This window comes from Protopterus annectens, chromosome 4.part1 (genome assembly GCF_019279795.1).
Source record: "Protopterus annectens isolate FY-2018-M chromosome 4.part1, PAN1.0, whole genome shotgun sequence".
Taxonomy (NCBI): domain Eukaryota; kingdom Metazoa; phylum Chordata; order Ceratodontiformes; family Protopteridae; genus Protopterus; species Protopterus annectens.
The window spans coordinates 309,536,795-309,556,363 of record NC_056734.1 but is presented as its reverse complement, the minus strand read 5'-3'; the positions used below and the strand labels follow the sequence as shown (position 1 = coordinate 309,556,363).

General features: G+C 36.9%; 1 protein-coding gene across 1 annotated transcript in view; it reads right to left on the bottom strand.

Moving 5' to 3' along the window:
* The window catches only part of LOC122800843, a 1,417,490-nt gene that overhangs the window by 538,542 nt on the left and 859,379 nt on the right, over positions 1-19,569 (bottom strand). The window contains exon 15 of the mRNA XM_044070157.1: positions 1,555-1,671. Within this exon, the coding sequence (XP_043926092.1) occupies positions 1,555-1,671 (117 nt within the window). The remainder of the gene's footprint in view (positions 1-1,554; positions 1,672-19,569) is intronic.

The window sequence follows — 19,569 nt, the reverse complement described above, 5'->3', positions numbered from 1 at the left end:
CTGTGGTTTTTTGGGCAGGGGCTGGGTTCAGGATGTGAATATCTAGTGAGATTAGTTTATGGTCTGATCTTACCAGTGAGGGATACACTTCTGGTCTGGAGCATAGAGTCCCCATGTTGGTGATGATCAGGTCCAGTATGTTTTCCCCTCTTGTGGGAGTGACAACAAGTTGTTCCATAGCATTTGAGTTTATAAATTCTAGGAACCTTTGGGCTAGGGTGTTGGAGCTAGAGTAATGCTCCCAGTCTATGTTAGGGTAGTTGTAGTCACCCAATATAATGGTGTTTGGAGAGACCTTCATATTTTCCAGTGTTCTCAGGAAGGCCGAGTGGGGTTCCTGGGTTTGGGAGGGTGGTCTGTAGCAGACTATAAACTGGAAGGCAGTTTTACCCACTGTTAGTTGCACATGGATAGTCTCTGATGCTTCGTGCTGTGCCACCAACCTGGAGGTGTGGGTATCTTTGATGAATATTGATACTCCACCTCCTTTTGTGGTTCGGTCCAAATTTTGGGGCCGAAAAACATGGTATGAGGTATAACCTGGTAGTGCTCTGGTGCTCTCGGGGGCCTTGAACCAGGTTTCTGTTACTGCACAGATATCAATGTTCTCCATGCTAAGGAGAGTTTCGAGTGCATGCATCTTGAGGTTTAGACTTCTGGCGTTGAGTAGCATTACTCTTAGTTTCTTATCCCTTGTGATACCTATGGAGGTGGGTTTGTCTTTTGAGCCTTGCCTAAAAAAGGCACTATGGGGGTGGCAAGAGCCTTTGCCAATATCCGAAAGCCCAGGCATGGCAGGTGCAAGCCGTCCCTAGAGAAGCATCGTGGGATTCTGTTTTGAACAACTGACTATCTGTTATCCTGAATGGCACTTTATTAATTTAAGGTGTGCACAAAGCATAAGTATATTAAAATGAATACCACTAAAGCAGCATTTTGATATACATTACATTATATTATGGTTTTACAAAGACCAAACCTACACATTAGGAAATTATAATGCATTCTTTCCAAGTACCTGGATATACAAGTAGAAGATGTGAGGAACCGTTTTGGTTTAAATGTTTTTAATCACCTTTTTAAATTATCAGTTAAAACAGAGGCACAACCCACATTAATAAAAAAAACATATTTATATTTGTATATTCATGCATTAAGTATTACATATATGGTTGTATTCCTATGAACATGATACTCTGTGTGCAAACAAGCAAACCTTTATGATAACATGCTATGATTTCAGGTATTTATATGTCGCAGAGGTGGTGAAGAGAAGCCTTTTCTTTCCACGTGTGGTTTTATGGGCTGCTGTTTCATCCTTCCCAAGATAAATCCTGATATTTCTGCTTCTGCCAAGTTGTATACTGTTTATAAAAGCACGGTGGCTGAGCTATTGCAAATACTACCTAGATGATATTTTTCAAATATATTATGAACATTTACATTTAACTAAAACAGAAGCCTTGAAAAGTCTGAATATTTGAATCTCTTTTCTTTTGTATTGAAACCAACAAATGCTGTTAAGTATTGGAAAGAAAGCTGCTTAGTCTTTACCTGTAAAGCCATATTTGCAGACACAAGTATAACTTCCTATTGTATTTCTGCAAACAGAATTTGGACCACAGTTTACTTGTGGACATTCATCAATGTCTGTACAGGATGTTCCATTTCCTATAAATATAGAAAATAAGCAAAAACATCTGTTATTGGGTGAATGCCAAAAAAAAAAAAACAATAAAACAAAAAAATAACATGCAGGATAATGCATATTGTTGCAATTTTAAAGACACGGAGAGCTACTCTTTGCACCATTGTGTAGGGCTGGTATACAAAGCCTTACAATATTTGTAACAAAGGGGTAAAACCCTCAGATTCAGTCTTATGTCATTGTGTAGCCACAGTGATCCATGCCTAGAGTAAATATACACATCACCACCACCTCCAGGAAAATATGTGTTTCATAAACACTACACCAACTATGAACAAGCCAGCCCTACTGGGGTAAGTTACAAGACTTGAGCAGCATGCCAGCTAGGACAGTATTTGTAGTGCACTAGTTCCCTTTTCCCATAGATGTGCTGTTCGAGTACCACAGATAAGCAGCACATCAGAAGCTCTGAATTTAATAAAAAAAACCCTTGCATGGAAGGAAACCCTATCCATAATTGCACTGCCAGTGGTTCAGACAACTCTGTTACTATAAGCACATCTTTCTGTACCTCCACATGGTAACACTTGCCATGTTTCTGCCAAGGACAACTTCCATGGCCCCAGATCCCCTTATCACTATAATATAATAAGGACACTAGCTCTGCTGTCATTCTGAATGACTGCAATTTATTATGAATCCCAGTTATGCATGATGGCAGAGTACAGTGCAATTGGGAGCAGAAAGTTAATATGGTTTAATATATTAATGCATATTGTACCTTGCTATGTTACTGTTCCTCGCGGTTTTGTATAGTTCTACAATGCTACCCAGCACTACACCCCATATGAAGTTTCTGTACATTATTTAAAAAAGACAAAAGGCTTTGTAAACCAGTCTTCATTATTACAATTCATGTCAATGAATCACATCATTGAATGGTGGTATACTAAACATACTACACAGAAACCATTTATGCAACTATGTACTATGTCGACAAATACCCTGTCCTGCTCTCAAGTAAGGGAACATCTGACAAAAAGGGACAGTGAGAGGGAGTCACATATGTTGACAGTAACATAATTATTTATAACAATTCTGCAATTAGTTTTATACATTTTGGGGAATCATTTACAAAGGAGTTTCTAGAAATTTAACAGTGAATCATTGAGCTATCTTATAAATGGTATTTTGGCTTGTTTTATACTACTGTAGTCCTGCTTTCTCTGCTGTAACTTCCAGGATTTGGGTGAAATGTGTTCCTTGTAGATCACCCCAATAACCTGATCAGCAAGCCATAAGAAACTTAAAATAAGTAAATAAATAAACTATTTGCATGGGTCTGTAATTCTGCAGAAGCAGGATCCCCTGCTTTATATTTTTGCAGCATTAGCATGATATTTAGCTATATGAATAGTAAGATGCCACCTGATGATGACTCTCATTTGTAAGGCAGAGACAGCTTAAAGAGCACTTGACAAATACTAATAACATTTTTTTAGAAAGTAAGAACCCCTAATGTTCATCTTTCTTTCATTTGTGCTCTCTCCTTATTTCCTGAGCTGCTAAAGCATGGCAGCTGCCCCCACCTTCCTCTACATATATGTCCATAACATTGTTAATTATAGACTACTATATTCAAAGACATTCGATAGTCTCTTAAAAGGGCCGTGTGCTGTTCATCTTGTGTGTCATCATGAGAGCAGTGTAACTATACAACTGAACAGAACTGCTGTCAGACTGTGTACTCCCTAGGCTGTGCACAAACATCCTGCAGACAAGGCCTAATGTTTCTAGAACTACAGCAATGGACCACTTATGATATCCTGGCCACATTATGAGTACAAGGATACTGCAGGCACTGTTTATCACTAATTAACTTAAATGTTTATTTGCTGCTCAATGCTAACACTGACAATGAAGGCCCATAAATGCAATTACTAGAACATGGAAATCAAAATCTAAACCAACTATACTAGAAATAGAGAATATAGTAACAGACATAAAACAACAAGAACTGAGATCTCTACAAAAGGGTAGGAGCAAACTACATAGGACAATACATACAAGGGAGGAATGAAGTTTAAAAGGCAGCAGGGCTTAAATGAGCTTTGTAATGTTTGAAAATAACTGGGTAGATTATAAGTGGTGTATAATGTTTGCAACTAGTATTGTGTTGGTGTGGTTTGTTTTCATTTATATAAATGTATGATTACTGTGTAGTAAGTGATGGTTTAATAAAGTTGCTTCCTGTTTGATATATAGCAATATATGTGAAGTATAATGTATGTTATGTTACTATAGTTTGATAGTTTGATTGCTTTTATATAAATGCAAATTTGCCCATGTCACAAGTGATAATTCAATAAAGGTATTTTTTCCTAGATAGGCAGGCCTGTCCTCATTACTCTGTCATCACATCTTAATCTAGTTCAAGCAACTGTAGAGTCTTCACACAGGTTTTTAAAACTTGGTTTATTTTAACCTTTATAAATGTTTCAATGTAGTACATACGGGTTTATGAATAATTATTTAAAGACAAAAATTTCTAAAGAATAATAATGAGTTGTTTCGGAATAATGTTTGTTTAAGTAAATAATTATGCAAGTTCTAAAGTTTTTATTACATCTGTGTGAAGACAATTAAACCTGTGTGAAGACTCTACAGTTGCTTCAACTTGTGTTTTCGTTTTATCACATCTTAATGCCTTTTGACTGCATTGGTTTCCATGTATGTATTATGATGCAACATTACTGACATAGGTTAGTGGAGGCTGCTGATATTATAGAAACTTTTAGCAAATGATGATGGTTTGTTTATGTTCTGTCACAAAGGAAAAAAATGCCCAACAGCTGTGACTTTCCAATCAATGAGTGGACATTAAGCAGCTGTTTGGAGTTACTCAAGATAACTTCTGAGAAAAGTCAATATGATTTGATGTGACTATAGAAAGTGCATCAATATTGGTGTATATCTATTTAATGTTGGCGTATATGTATTTATAAAATGCAGAACTGCATAATTTCATGTTGTCAAATGCAAGAACTTTACTGCATCATATTCTTCATGATAAATTCAAAAAAGGATGATTTTATTACAGGAGGCATAACCATGAGTGTGGAACAGAAATATCTAACATTTGTTAATATGATAAAGTATTGTCACCAATCTAGATTTCATTGTATTTTTTCAAATTGCTTTGATTAAAATAATAAATGTTTGGGAATATTTATATGATGGTGAGCAGTATATCGACTTAATATAAAGGTACTAAAATATCCATAAACACTGCATTCTACTGACTTTTAAATTGTGGAGATAAGTCATGGTATATATATGACATTATATTCAGTAGCATTGATACTTAATATTGTGAGAACAATTTCTAATTCTAGGATGCTTTCTTTGCCTCTGGATTTTAGATGTGCACCTGTAGGTGATTAGACACCATCAACTAGGCCAAAATTAAGGGAGGTATGTATTTCAATTTGGATATACCATTAGGACCTTTAACCAATATTTTAGTAACAGTAGAAGTGCCCTCATCCTACAAGTATAGAAAGCATCCTAAATCACCCATTTTATTGTTATAAGCATATGCATTAGTAGGCAAACCCCTGTCACAAGTGTCAAAATGCATCAATCAAACCACATTGACCCTACAGGACACCAGTAGTGGGCAGTGTCTTAATCGATGACATCACAGAGTGTACCACTTCTGATGTCCAAGTAGCTCCTTCAAGCATCCAAAAATGAATGTATACTACTTATCAACTGCTCTAACCATCATGAATATGGACTGGCATTATGGATCACTGGTATTTTTCATTTTATGATGTAAAATATAGGCTAATGTACTTGTTAGAAGATCATTTGGAGGCAACACTGTACGCAGGTGCACAGTAATTAGGTATATTTAAAATAAAATATTTATGGCTTTTGGGCTGTAGTAAAAATTGCAGCCAGTAAAATTACACACACTTACAAGTAACTAGATTACAAAAGTAGAGTGAAAGGTGAGGTTTTTATTTTTCTTTCATGTTCTTGTTCATCATATGTAGCCATTGTCTTTGATCCTGTGAATCAAGGGTTATATATAGTATTAGTTAAATAAAATGGGCCTTGTTAGTTGATGTCAGAACTGTGGTTCTTACATTAACTATTGTAATGAAATGAAAGTCTTTAATTCAGTTACAACATTATTCATTTCTGCATCCATGAACAAGAAACAAGGCCCCTGTTATGACTGAAATGAAATAATTTTATATTTGTGTGTGTGTGTGTGTGTGTGTGTGTGTGTGTGTGTGTGTGTTTGTGTGTGCGTGTGTGTGTGTATGTGTGTAAACACCCAACATGTTTTTATGAAGGGGAGGAATCCCATTCAGACATGGGAAGAAAATTCAAACAAAACATGGACAAGTATCTGTATGTCAGGATTAAACCCTAGAACTTGCACATGTGCACACGCACGATCATACACACACACACACACACACACACACACACACACACACACACACTCACACACACAAGTATAATGGATGGGAGGCAATGGGTTCAAGTCTAGCCCTCCCAAATAAGAACAAAACTATATAATTTTGGTAAGGATATCATACTTCAGGTTTATTATGGACGTATATGGTGGCAAACATGCAACTTTAATGTTTTTTTTTTTTATTACTAAACAGAGATAAATAAAAACAAATAATGCCTAAAATGGCCAAAAGGAGAAAAGAAGATTGCTGGAAAAAGGAAACTAGGAAGTAAATCAATGCATTATAACAGTGATGACGCCTAGGAAGTTGGCCTGTAAATAGGGGATTTGTTAAGCTGCAGAACATTCAGGAGTTATACTGTACAGTAATCAGAGGATGAACCTATGTGAATCAAGGTGTTCCAGAACTGGGAATAGAAAGGAATTATTTGAAGAGAACTGCTCTGGAAATGAAAAAAGAATAGAAATGTATGTAAGTTGCTGGATTCCTAAAAATACTGTATTCTGCTTTATACAGACAAAAACATTTTCCTTCCAGTAATAATTCAGTTTCATTCAAATATTAGTATTCACTTTAATGTTACATTCTTTCTGCTTATTGAAAAAACTGACAACTTACTATCCTGTCTGAAGGCCATAAGCATCAACTGGGGTACATATGACAGAAATGCTGGGGGAATTTTAACTGTTGTTGACCTACACAACCCAGAGATTTCTTTTTTAATTTGTGAACCTAGAGAGATATATTTTTATTTTTTATGTGGAAATGCTCTGCATTAATAAACACTTGTGAATCTGTGATGAGAAACTGTGCACTAATAAGCACTGGTGAATTTGTGATGACAAACTGTGCACTAATAAGCACTGATAATTTTTAAGTGGAACTTCTGTGCTTTAACAAGCATTGAGTTTTGTGTTGCGAGATTATGAGCGAACAACAGAATGTGTTCAGGCTTTATTAGCTGCAGCAGGTTAAATATCTGAATGCAAGGAGAAGGTAATAGAAACTCTCTTTCTAGGTTTTGCTGTACAGCAGGATACAAATAAGCAAATGCAAGCAAAAAGTATCACAGTCACACAAGAGAAAATACAACAAAATGCAGTTGCACATCAGGAAACAGACAGACAAATAAAAAAGAGTATGCAAGAAAATGTGGCAACCTTGCAACCACGTCCATTAACCACATAGCAAGACAGTTGGAGCATAATTATGAGATAGGCTGAATGCTGACAGACTTTAGTTTCTCTGAAAAAGAATTTAAAGCCAAATAAGTAGATGGAGCTTGCATTAGCTAGCAGGCTAGCTTCTTTGAAGACAAGAAGCGAGATGACAAAGAAGGAAGTAGATGTCAGCTCTTAAAGTCAAAGGAAAGACAGTTAATTACCTAGTAAAGCAATAATTCCTTTTTGCTTGTCTGTCTGCCTGTCTTGACTATTGCGTAATTACCTCAAAGCAAAGCTAAGTCAGCAAAAATAAATGATTAATATTCTCCAGTACTCAAGCTCTCCCTCTTTCATAACACAACTCCCCAAATGGAGTCTGCCCTTATGAAGGAAGAAAACTTAACAGTGGAATGCAACCACTAGAAGGGAACTGTAAAGGGAATTGACAAGACTTTCGAAAGACACATCACAATCTTCTAGGATAGAAAGTGACAGTTTGGAGGTGGGAAGGAGTGAGGCTTGTTGAGATGCAAAGAGAGAGAGAAAATAAGGAGAGTACAGTTGTGCATGAACTTACTATAAAAATAAATATCCAACTGATCGACTAGCAGTTGGAATATCCCACCACGGATAGCTGTACACCCATCCAGGATACCAAAGCCAAGGCGTCTTCATCTCAGATGGTTGATGTATAACCTAAGCATGTCAAGGCTAAAAGGTATTAAAATAGAGATGTACAGGCACAAATTAACTAGGCACTCTTTTACCCCAGACCCAATAGCCAGGAAGGTAACAAAGACAAGAGGTCATCAAAAGCCCCTCAGCCAAAAAAGAAAATCTGACAAAGAAGATGGAAGGAGGAGGAATATAATGCTGCAACAGTTATCATTTGGACAACTATGGTTATGGTAAGTTCTTACATAACTGTACAGTGTCTTTCCTATAATCACTGTTGCATATTATTAACAGTTGGTAAGAGCCCTAAAGCTTTCTAAAAGTCCAGGGAGAAGGAATGAGGCACAGACATGGAGTCAAAGATTCCTTGTTATATGAACCTGGCAAATCCATCACTAGCCCTAGAAATGGTATCATTCTTGTATTGCTTTGTAAAGGCATGTACAGATGAAAATGTAGCATCCAGCAAGACAGAAATGGAATTGAGACCCTTGAATAAAGTACCAGAATTAGCAACAACTCTGGGAGAAAGGACTTTGACCAAGTCTGTGAGCTTTTGCCAAGCAAGGAGTAACAGAAGGAAATGACAGAGGAGATACAACTGGAAATAGTTTTCTTGGAAACAAAAAGCCACAACTTTTTATCCTGGAAGGGAATGAAAAGCTAGTTAGACTTTTGGACAGATTTGCTTTGTCAAGGTAATACCTCAGTTACCTATGGGTATCTAAAGAGTACAGAATTCTCTCTCCCATATTTTGAGGGGAGGAAAAAAAGCTAGGGAGGTTGATAGTCTGATTCAAATACAGTTCACTGACCACATTAGTCATAAAAGAAGGATTAGTCCTGAGCATAACCCTATCTTTATGAAAAAAATGAGAAGAAGGCATGAAACCTTGCAGCTCAGAAACTCTTGCCGTTCATGTCAAAAACTTTAAAGAAGCAGTGAGGCAGGCTCAAAAGGGGGGGGGGGTCAACTTTTAAATTACCTGATTCAGGTCCCAATGAGGAGGAATGAATTTTCTAGGGGACATAAGGTGAAGGAGACTTTTAAAAATTGTCTACCTCAAAACAAGAAGACTGGACCTGGATGGGAGCAGGCACAAATGTCTGACGAATGTACATTTATAGACCCCTGTATAGAGCAATCAACACAAATAAGATGAAATATAAAGGATACCCACTAGATAAGGGTCTTGATTCTTCTGGCACCAAATAGAAAAATATTTCCATTTAAAAATATGCTGTTTTGCTGTGAGAGCAAGTTCATCCTGTAAGGTAACTTAAGATGATTGCCCTGGGCTAGATGAAATAGAAGGTGGGACCAATGTATGTCTGGATAGAAGGAAGTCACTAGCACAGTTTTTGGCTTGCCATTCTTGATTTTCAGGAGAATCTTGGGAAACAGAAGCATGAGAGAAGGCATAAAGGGATCTTCTCTTCCAGGAAAAAGACATGGCATTGATTTTCCAAGTGTCTGGGTGTAGAACCCTTTAAAAAATGGACTAAGTTGTCAGTTCTAATTGGAAGCAAAGATATCCATCTGAAAAGTACCCCTTGATGACAATTTGTAGGAAAACCTCTCTGTTCAGCATCCATTCCTGAATGTCTGGAACCTACTCAATGAATGTGCCACTGAATTGTCCCCTGAAGAAATGTAAACTGCTGGAAGAAACAGATTAAGTTGTATAGATATGTCCTAAGAAGTCATTGCCAATCTGCAAAGGCAATAAGATCTTGTCCTACCTTACTTGTTTATGAAACACATAACTGTGGTGTTGTCTGAATATCTCATGGGTGCCCAGAGCCAAGATGTGATGTGGGGATTGGAAAGCTAGAATCAATGCTTTCATTTCCCTAATATTTATGTGTTTTTTTTGTCCTTCCACGACCATATGTCCTGGACTTTTATATTCACAGAATAGGCTCCACCGGCTAGGTCTTAAGCATTTGTAAACAGGTCTTGGTAAGGGTTGGGGAACAAGGAAGGGCATCCCTGGATTGAGAGATATTTCAGTGATCCACCAATTAAGTTCCTTTTTCATGAATGCCAGGAGAGGAATTGGAATATTCAGTGGGTTACGTAGCTGCACCCGGATTGATTTTTCAGATACCACAGAATCTTCCTCATGTGGAACTTGGCACAATGAATCATGATAATGATGGAGACCATAAAGCCCAGCCCTCTCGAGGTCTCTCTTACTGAGGTCACACCTAAAGGAAGAGCATACTGAAAATATTCCTTTATGAAAAACATTTTTTTTCTGAGGAAGGAATGCTGTTATTGACAGGGAATTCAGCCTGCAACCCAGAAACACTAGATCCTAGGAAGAAATTAGATGAGAATTTTTTATGTCTAGGGTAAATCCCAGAAAGAAAAGAAGATCCATTTTAAAGATATAATCTAAATGTAGCTTCTCTCTTACAGGAGGTGAGTTAGCAAATTATGAAAATTTGGGAAGATTTAAATTCTTTGAAGCCTGCAGAAAGTAACAGCTGGAGCGAGGTATTTTGTGAAAACTCTTGGTGCCATAGAGAGTCCAAATGGCAAATCACAAAATTGAAAATGATATTCAGAAACAGAGAACTTTGAAAACCTAATGGGATCTGTCTTGAGCTGTATATGCAGATATGCATGTTTTATGTCCAAGGTTGTTTGGGGCAACATCATAAGTAGTAAAAACTGCAGAGTGAGTATTTTTAATTTTGAGACTGTCTGAAACAAATTTAGAAGTGACAAGTCCAGAAGTGATCGACACTCCCCCTCTTTTGTGGGAATAAGAAAGAATCATGAATATAAAATGTAACCCATCTAGTAAGCAGTGATCAGTTCTGTTGTGCCCTGGAGAAATAACTTCTTCAAAATCAATGGAATTAAATGGGACTGACTTGAAGGGACAAGAGGAATGCCTCATCAGAGAGGCAAAGAATGCCATGACATTCTGCAACCATTTTGAATGATGGAAACAACCAGTCATTTGTGGTGATTGATTCCTAAGATGGGAGGGATAGGGAAAGTATTCTGGGCAGAGGGGGTTAGGGTAGGCTGAGGTGGGGGAGGTGAGGGATGGATAGTCACGGTGAGGCTGGTTTGTCAGGAAATGGGGGCATAGACTCCTCATTTTCTTGCTCAGTCTTGTACTGAGATCTCTTTTTGGGGTATCTTGTGCCATTTTGTGGGTCATTTTGATCTTTATGAAAGAAAGAGACAGCTTTGGTAAGGTCGCTCCTTTAAAATCTAGGACAGATACACTAGAACATTTAGTAAAATTCCTTCACTATTTTGCCTCTCATTTGAGGGTTCTTAAAATATCAGCATCAGCTGGACCAGGAGTAAAACGCTACCCAGAGGAGCAACCAAGTGTTTAGATTTAACATCCTCAAGCAGAGCCAAGTGGACTTCTTCAGAACCAGACAAGTAGCAGCTATTCTAGTGGAAGCATCGGCTGCATCATAGGTGCATTTAATTAAAATATTTTTAACTTGAGCAGCAATAGTATTGAGCCATCAAACAACAGAAAACTTAATATCAGCCTCAGACATATCAGAATACAGCTTGTCCAAATCCCTCAGGAGAGATAACAAATATCTGGTGATGTGCATTTGATAGTTTAAAACAGGAAAGGCCTGACTTGATAAGGTGTATACCTTCTTTCCACATCTGTCTATGCCCTACTATCCTTATCATTAGGCAGGACATTTGAAAAGGGCAAGGTTTAGTAGGTTTATCAGGCACCAAAGAAATGACTGTAGGGTCAGATGATTGTTTCTTATACAAAAACGTATAGGTGTCTTACACGCAGTGGTGCAGCGGTAGCGTTGTCACCTCACAGCAGCGGTAGCATTGTCACCTCACAGTAAGAGGTTCTCTGGTTCAATTCTTGGCTGGGGTGCCTTCTGTGTGGAGTCTGCATGTCCTCCCTCCGTTCGTGTGGGTTTCCTCCGGGTGCTCCAGTTTCCTCCCACATTCAAAGACATGCATCTGGAGACTTTCTCCCCAGGCCTCCGCTGAAAATTGGCTTAGTTCCAAGTTGGACTGTCCTGGTTAACAAATGATAAATAAAAAAAATAAATAAATATAACATATCGGGCATCTTAGGGGCTGAGATTGTGTCTCATGATTTATAGAAGGTATGATGCAAGTGTCTTGCAAACCCTTCAAAACCAGAGGAATGTCACAGGGTTTAGGGACTCCCATGAAGATCATGCCATAGTGCTTCTTTGGTATATCTGACACTTGCTTACACTCCCATTAAAATGTTGCAGCATCTCATGCACTGTATGCACAAATAAAACACCTGCAGAGGGGAATAAGATGACATAGTGATCTCTTCCTCAGACTCATATCCAATGAGGAATGTATTTGAGAATAGCAGTTATAGAAGTAAAAACTACAGAGTGAGTAGTTTTAATTTTGGAACTCCCAGAAACCAATTGAGAAGTGACAAGTCCAGGATGGGTATCCATTCACCTCTTTTGTGGGTACTGGTAAAAATCATGAATATAAAATGTAACCCATCTGATGAACAGGTATCAGTTCTATGGTCCCCTAGAAAAATGACTTACAAATCCATGGACTTAAATGAAATGAAGGAGGACAAATGGATCTTAAGGATTTTGAATATGAAAGTTTAGCAACTGGAGCAATTTTTTTTGCCATGATTGGTTCCTAAGCAAAATGGATATTTAGTGTGACTGCCTCTGTGATCTTGTATTTCTGTCCTCTTCCTCAGATTAATACCCAAAGGAGAAGGTATCTGAGAATGGTAAACTAGGGAACATCCATTCGAGTCTGCCTCTTCTTCCTCAGAAGAATCCATCTCTCTCTTCTGAAGGAAACAGTAGAGGAAGGGGAGCATAAGAAAAAAACTGTGCAAGCTTCAAAGATATGAAGATTTTCTAGAGTGCTTGAGAGAATTCACAAGGATTCTTCAGAGGGTCTCTGATTACTTCATCTTCTGCTTTTTCTTAGCTGGAAGGGGAACCTGCTCATGATGAGTAGGCTCAGACTCCTGAGGTACCAATATGAGGGATCATGGGGGGAGGACAAAGCATCCAGATTAGTTGAGGATTCATCAAAGATGCGCAGTGCAGACATCCAAGTCCAACTGAACAGCCAAAGCATTTCATTTAGATTTTTTCAGCTGATGCCGTTTGCCTGATCAGGAGGAGTCATCGCCATTTTTATGCACAATTAAAGTTCTTTAAATATTTGGTTTTCAAAGTATATATTGAGGGAGGAAAAATGGCTTATCAGGGTTTTAGGTATGAAAGATTGGCAGATAGAGCAATTCTTGTTGTCATGATGCAAGAAGACATTTAGTGTGGCTGACTGTGTGAAGTTTTTGCCTCCCACAATCACATTTTCCCTTATTAGATGTCATGAAAAGGTTAATATTTGGTTAAAAAATATGAAGAAGAGCAGGTTCCCTGATGGGGATACTTATCTGCCCAAGACAAGTGGAATTTGCAACAGCTGTACTTCTGGGAGGCTGACAGTAAAACATGTTTATTGTTGAGGCTGGTGATGAGAAAGTTCTGAAGTACTCAACTGCACACCTCTTACGTACTTCTTAGTCTTGGTGTGCTTAGGTCAAACATTGAACTTACTGCATGAAAGGAAAACACCTAATTTTTCTTATTCCATCTGGATGTATGGCTATCCCTGGTAGGATATCTCAATGGTTAGTAATACTGCTACAGTGATCAGAGGAAGAATATCTATTGCTATTCCAAGTACATAAGTTTCATAACTTTGGTTTTCACTGGTCATGGTGGTTTTGTTATATTTTATTTTTGATTTTCAGTAGTTTATTTACATAAGTTTCATATCCTGTGCTGCCTCCTCTGTATGTCTTGACACATGGAACAAATCCCGTAGCTTTGAATCACATCGGGTATCGTGACAGAATCCCTTTGAAAATGTTAGCGTCAGATACCCCTCTGGAATGGGAAATGAGCTGCAACTTCTAGTGCTTAGCAAAAGTCTACACTTTAGACCACATAGCTGCCGCACAAATATCAATCGAATAATTCTTTGAAAAATGCAGCAGAAGTAGTAACTGCTCTAGTGGAATGTGTTTTAGTTCAGCTAGGAGCGACAAACCCTTTAAGATGAAGATAAAGGATATGCAATCTGAAAGCCAATGGATAGGGTGAATTTAGAAAAGTTTGAGCCCAATTTAGTTTAGTTAGTGAAAGACAGAAACAACTAAGCATCCTTACTCGAAGACTTTGTACAATGCAAATTAATTATCAACAGATCATGAACATCTAAGGTACGCAGGATGTATTATCTCTGATTACACTAGTTGGGAAAGAAGAGGGAGAGATAAAATGATTTATTCAGTGCTGACTCAGTGGCAGATTTAGGTATAAATGAAGGGTTAGGTCTCGGTGTTACTGTTTTTACAAAAAAATCAAATAAGGATGTTTGTCAGACAAAGCCTGTAACTTAGAGATTTTCCCGCCCAATGTTATAGCCAGACAGGTTTTCCATGACAGGTATTTCAAAGTGGTAACAAAAGCATGTTCAAGGGTTGTTTACATATGGGCTTGGAATGCAAAGGTAATGTCTCCTGAAAGAACTGGATCTTTAACTGAGGGTCTCAACAAGAATGCATCTTTGAGGAATGCTTTTGAAATCTTTAGAGATGCAACAGAAGAAGAATTTGAACAAGTTTGTAAGCTCAAAATGTCAGCCAAATGCACGTTAATTGGTGTATAACTTGCTCTTGTTTGGCAAAGGTTAGTCAAAGCTTCCAGAACAGATGAAACAGGAGCTGAGAAAGGACCTTTTGCTATGGCCGATAATGAAAATTTTTACTACTTACTTTTGTTTTTTTTTTTGTTTTTTTGTTTTTTTGTTTTGACTGGGGAGGTTCTGAGAAAAGCAAAACCTGCACCACTACAGGGGTAAGTAAGGTATCATTGCCCAATGTTAGAATTGGAGAAACCATATGATCAGTTTGAAGGACTTGATGTTATGGTGGGGTTTGGTAGATGGAAAGCAAATCTGGTTTGGGATCCAGTACCCATGATAATTACTGAAGATGAGACCATATGTGAAGGAACCAGATTTGTCTTAGCCAGAAGAGTGCAATGAGAATTACATATGCCTTGCACATGGAAGCTTTCTGATGAAATTTGGATATTAGAGGTACTGGTAGTGATAGTGTGGGAAAGGCATAAAAAAGTCTATGAGGCTAAATATGGACCAGAGAGTCTCTCAGTGATTGTCTTTGTTGAAGAATGAGGGCAAAATATTGTCTGCATTTCATGTTAGTTGGAGACACAAACAGGTCACTGCAAGGTTGCCCCCAGCAATTGAAAATGACAGTCACTACCGTATAGTTGAGAGACCATTGTTGACACATGAGAATGCACCTGCTCAACCTGTACTCTGGGATTTAGGCTCAACCTGGCATGTGCATTGTTACTTGAAAGTTCTCTGTAGACATAGCCATTGCAAAATCCTCATGTATTTGTGACATTAAATAGGAGTGGGTTCCCTCATTTGTTGATGTACCAAACTACAGATGTGCATCCATTTAGATAGAGATCACACTCTGGAGAAGGTGGTGATCATCTGCAAAACATTGATGTATAGATGGACTTCTGTTGATTTCCACTTCCCTTTGACTACCCTCCCCTTAAAATACCCCCCACCCCACCCTAATAGGAAGGTATCTGGTGTTTCAATGGCCTCAGCAGGGGGAAAACAAAGAGGTATCCTTGGGTTAACAGAGGGATCTCATCCACCAGGATAAGTGATGGCAACACAAGGCGGACAGCTTTAGGGTGATGAAGTGGATAGGTTAACAGTAACCATTTTACTGACAAAGGCCATTGGGAAAGCCACATGAAGAACTTCACCTGAAACACTACAGTTGGTACTGCCATGGAGCCCAGTACGTGAAGGATCAGAGAGGATGGTAGATTCCAAAGGCTGAGGACCTTTAGAGCTTGACAATACAGTGTAATAGGTCTATTTTATGTTAACTATGCAATATGAGACACTTGTGTCTAGACTGCATCTTAAGAAATCTGGATTCTGAGATGGTTTCAAACTTGACTTCATGTCATTTCCAGATATGCTCAATGACTAATACTTAAGCAATAATACCCATTTATGTCTAATTAACACCTACATCCTTGGAAGAGAGTTAATTACACATTAACACACACCCTGGAGGGCATTATTGTGCTTAGAGAATGGGGTCCCTGTAAAATTGTTATGTTTTACTTACTTTTTAAGTACTGTATTATTTTTTTATATACTTTTGATGTAAAATAGTTCCTCCGCCTAATGTCTCAAACTTCTCTAGTATATGTTGATGGTGTTGGAGGAAGCATTTTGCATAAAAATATATATAAAAAATAATATAGTACTTTAAAAATAAGTAAGTAAAGCACAGCAATTTTACAGAGAGATCATCCTCTCTTTCTCATAGCCAGTCTCTTTCTGCTTTCACGCACACATACATATACATACACAGTCTCCTCTAGTTTCATACTCACATTCACTCACACAAGCATAACTGTCATTCTCTTAGTACAAAAAATCTGAGCAATGCCAAAAGTAATGGGGATGCAAAGCCCCAAAAATAGGGACGAATTTTAAATATTGCTCTTATAAACTTAGAAAGTTGCTAGAATAAAAGGTCTTGTATTACAATGCATTTTCTGAAAGATATAAAGCCTGAAACTCAAATGCCTGTCATTATTTAGTGAATTTCATCCTCACTGTTTGGCCACAAAACTTCAGAAAACCATAAATTTTATGAGGAAGAGACAAAAAATACGAGCCAAAAATCTGGACATTCTGTGAAAAGTTGGACAGTTGAGAGCTATGCACACACAAATGCTCTCACTCTCTCTCTCAATCTCTCTCACACAGTCTCTTCTGCTTTTATACATGCATTCACTCACACAAGATTGCTCTCACTCTTTTACGATCTCTCACATACACATTCTCTTCTGCTGTCAAACACGCATTCACTCACAAGATTGCTCTCACTCTCTCGATCTCTCTCACACACACAGTCTCCTATGCTTTCATACATGAATTCACTCACACATGCAACCAGAAACATAAACGTATGCATAAACATACATACACGCACATAAACTTTTCACAAAATTTTTTTTTTACACTCACTAAACAGCAAAGGTGCTTCTTAGCAAGTGTAAAGTAATGACAGCTCTTAGTTTTTTTTTTTTTTTTGCAGTCCGAGCTACAAGGCAGCTTAATATGCAGCCATGAAGCAGTGGACTCATTTTTCAGTGTCATTACTTGTACATTAATACCCTGCTGGAGAATATTTGTTCTCCAATCAGGGTGCTGATGTACAGTTCGCCTATTCTGTAAAAGTGGAGTAAATAATCTCTTGCATGGATTAAGGCCTCTTTTGTACTTGCAGTGCTGAGTCAATTATCAATATATGGAAGCAGTCAGAATCTCTGCAGCTAAAGGTGCACTACAACTACCTCCTTACATTTGTTGAATTTGGGGGGGGGCTTTGGTAAGACCGAAGGGTATGCATGGAATTGATACTGACTGGACTACAACCAGAAAGAGAGATATTTACATTACACTCATACCTGTCAACAGTTCAGATTTTCACAGAATGCCAAGATTTTTGTCCCATATTTTTGGTCTGTTTCTCATGAAATTTGTGGCTTTCTTTTTTTTTTCAATAATAATTTTTATTATTTTCTTATATGCCATACAAAATTAAAACAAAACAAAAAAATTAAAAAGAAACTACCAACTAAAGTAATTAACAAAAACACAAAACATATATACAATATTTACATAAATGCTTCCAAGTAACACATTGAATTATACACCAAAAGTATACAAATGGTTAAGATCAATTCAAATAATAAACAGTTAGTGTTACAGAGTTTTTTAAAGGTGTAAAAATAATTATTTTTAAATTCAAATATGAGATGTTACACTAATATAATATTAAATACTTGTTCCCATATTTTTGGATTGTTAATATTTTTATTATGTTGGTTCAAAAGTAATTTGTGAGCTAGTATATGCCTTATTGCTAGTACTCTAAAATTATTCCACTATGTTTTGGATGGGTCTAACCAATTAGTAGCTATGTATAGCTTCATTAATAAAAAGATATTGATTAATACAATACTTTGAGATTTAGGAAGTTCTTTTGGGGGAATATGCAAAATCATAAATTTCCATGACAATGTTGTACTTTGGTAACCCATCTTTTGAAGTTGTATCTTTAGTGAGTTCCAAAGTCTGTATATGCATTTGCAACTCCAGAACATATGAAGAAGATCAGCAGATTGATCCTTGCAGTATGGACAAACTGGAGAATTTTTGGAATTAAATTTATGCAGGCTAAGGTGTGTATAATACGCATTATTCCATATCATCAACTGGGTATACATCAGTTTTTGAAGAGAAATAGATTTTGTAGTCAAATCAATTACTTTTATCATATGACTGTCTTCTATCTCTGGCATTTTCTCTTTCCAATATTTTGACACAAGAATTTTATCTTGGAATTTAAACTCCTTTATTAGATGATTTGCTGCTGTTATAAATTTAATATCTTGTTGGAGAGCTTGCCACAAATTCGAACATTTAGTTATATTCTCTTCTCGGGGTTTAAAATTTTTAAAGTAAATTATAGAAAGTTCCCTAATTTGTCTTACAATAACGAGATAATTTTTGGGTAAATTTAATTCTTGTTTTATCTGATTAGCCGAGAGTTTGAGAAGTGTATAAATATCTATTAAAGTTAAATTGATTATTAATGGGAATTCTTTAAGATCAATTAGTTTTTTATTTAGTCTCAGGTTAGGGTTTCTATGAAAGGGTTGATAAGCCATCATATATTGAGCAAGATCTAATGATTGAAATAAGGTTTGTAAAGACGTTACATATAATTTAATGTGATCCATTATCCCATACAGTTTCAAAGTTTCTTTAGGTAAAAAGGGTATGGCTTTAGGATTAATATTTAAATGTAAAATATATTTATAGTTCAGAACTACCCAGGTAGGTATCCATTTAGTGCTAGTTATGTTATAATTAGCAATTCTAAGAAGCCTGTTTGAGTTTACTATAAGATAGTAAATTTCAAAATTTGGTAACTCCAATCCACCTCTATGTTTTGGGGTCATTCATTTTTCATATGAAATACTTGTTTTCTTTGGCTCCCAGATAAATTTAGCTAATTCTTTGTGAATTCATTTAAAAAATGTTTTTGAAATTACTACCTGAGCAGATCTGAAAATATATAATAATCGTGGTAGTACATTCATTTTGATAATTGATACTTTTGATAATACTGGTAGTCGTAAATTCTTCCATCTCCCCAAATCAGATACTATTTGATCCCAAACTGTTTTAGTATTAGTAACATAAAAATCCTTATCATCCGTAGCTAAGCCAATACCCAAGTATTTAATGTTATCTTTACACATTATTTGTCCCACCAGAGGCAACAGTAAAAAGGGTTTGGGAGTTCTCAATGGGAAAATGCTAGCTTTTTTTTTAGATTAATTTTATAGTTGGAAACTTCTGAAAAGATCTCTATTGCTTTTAGTA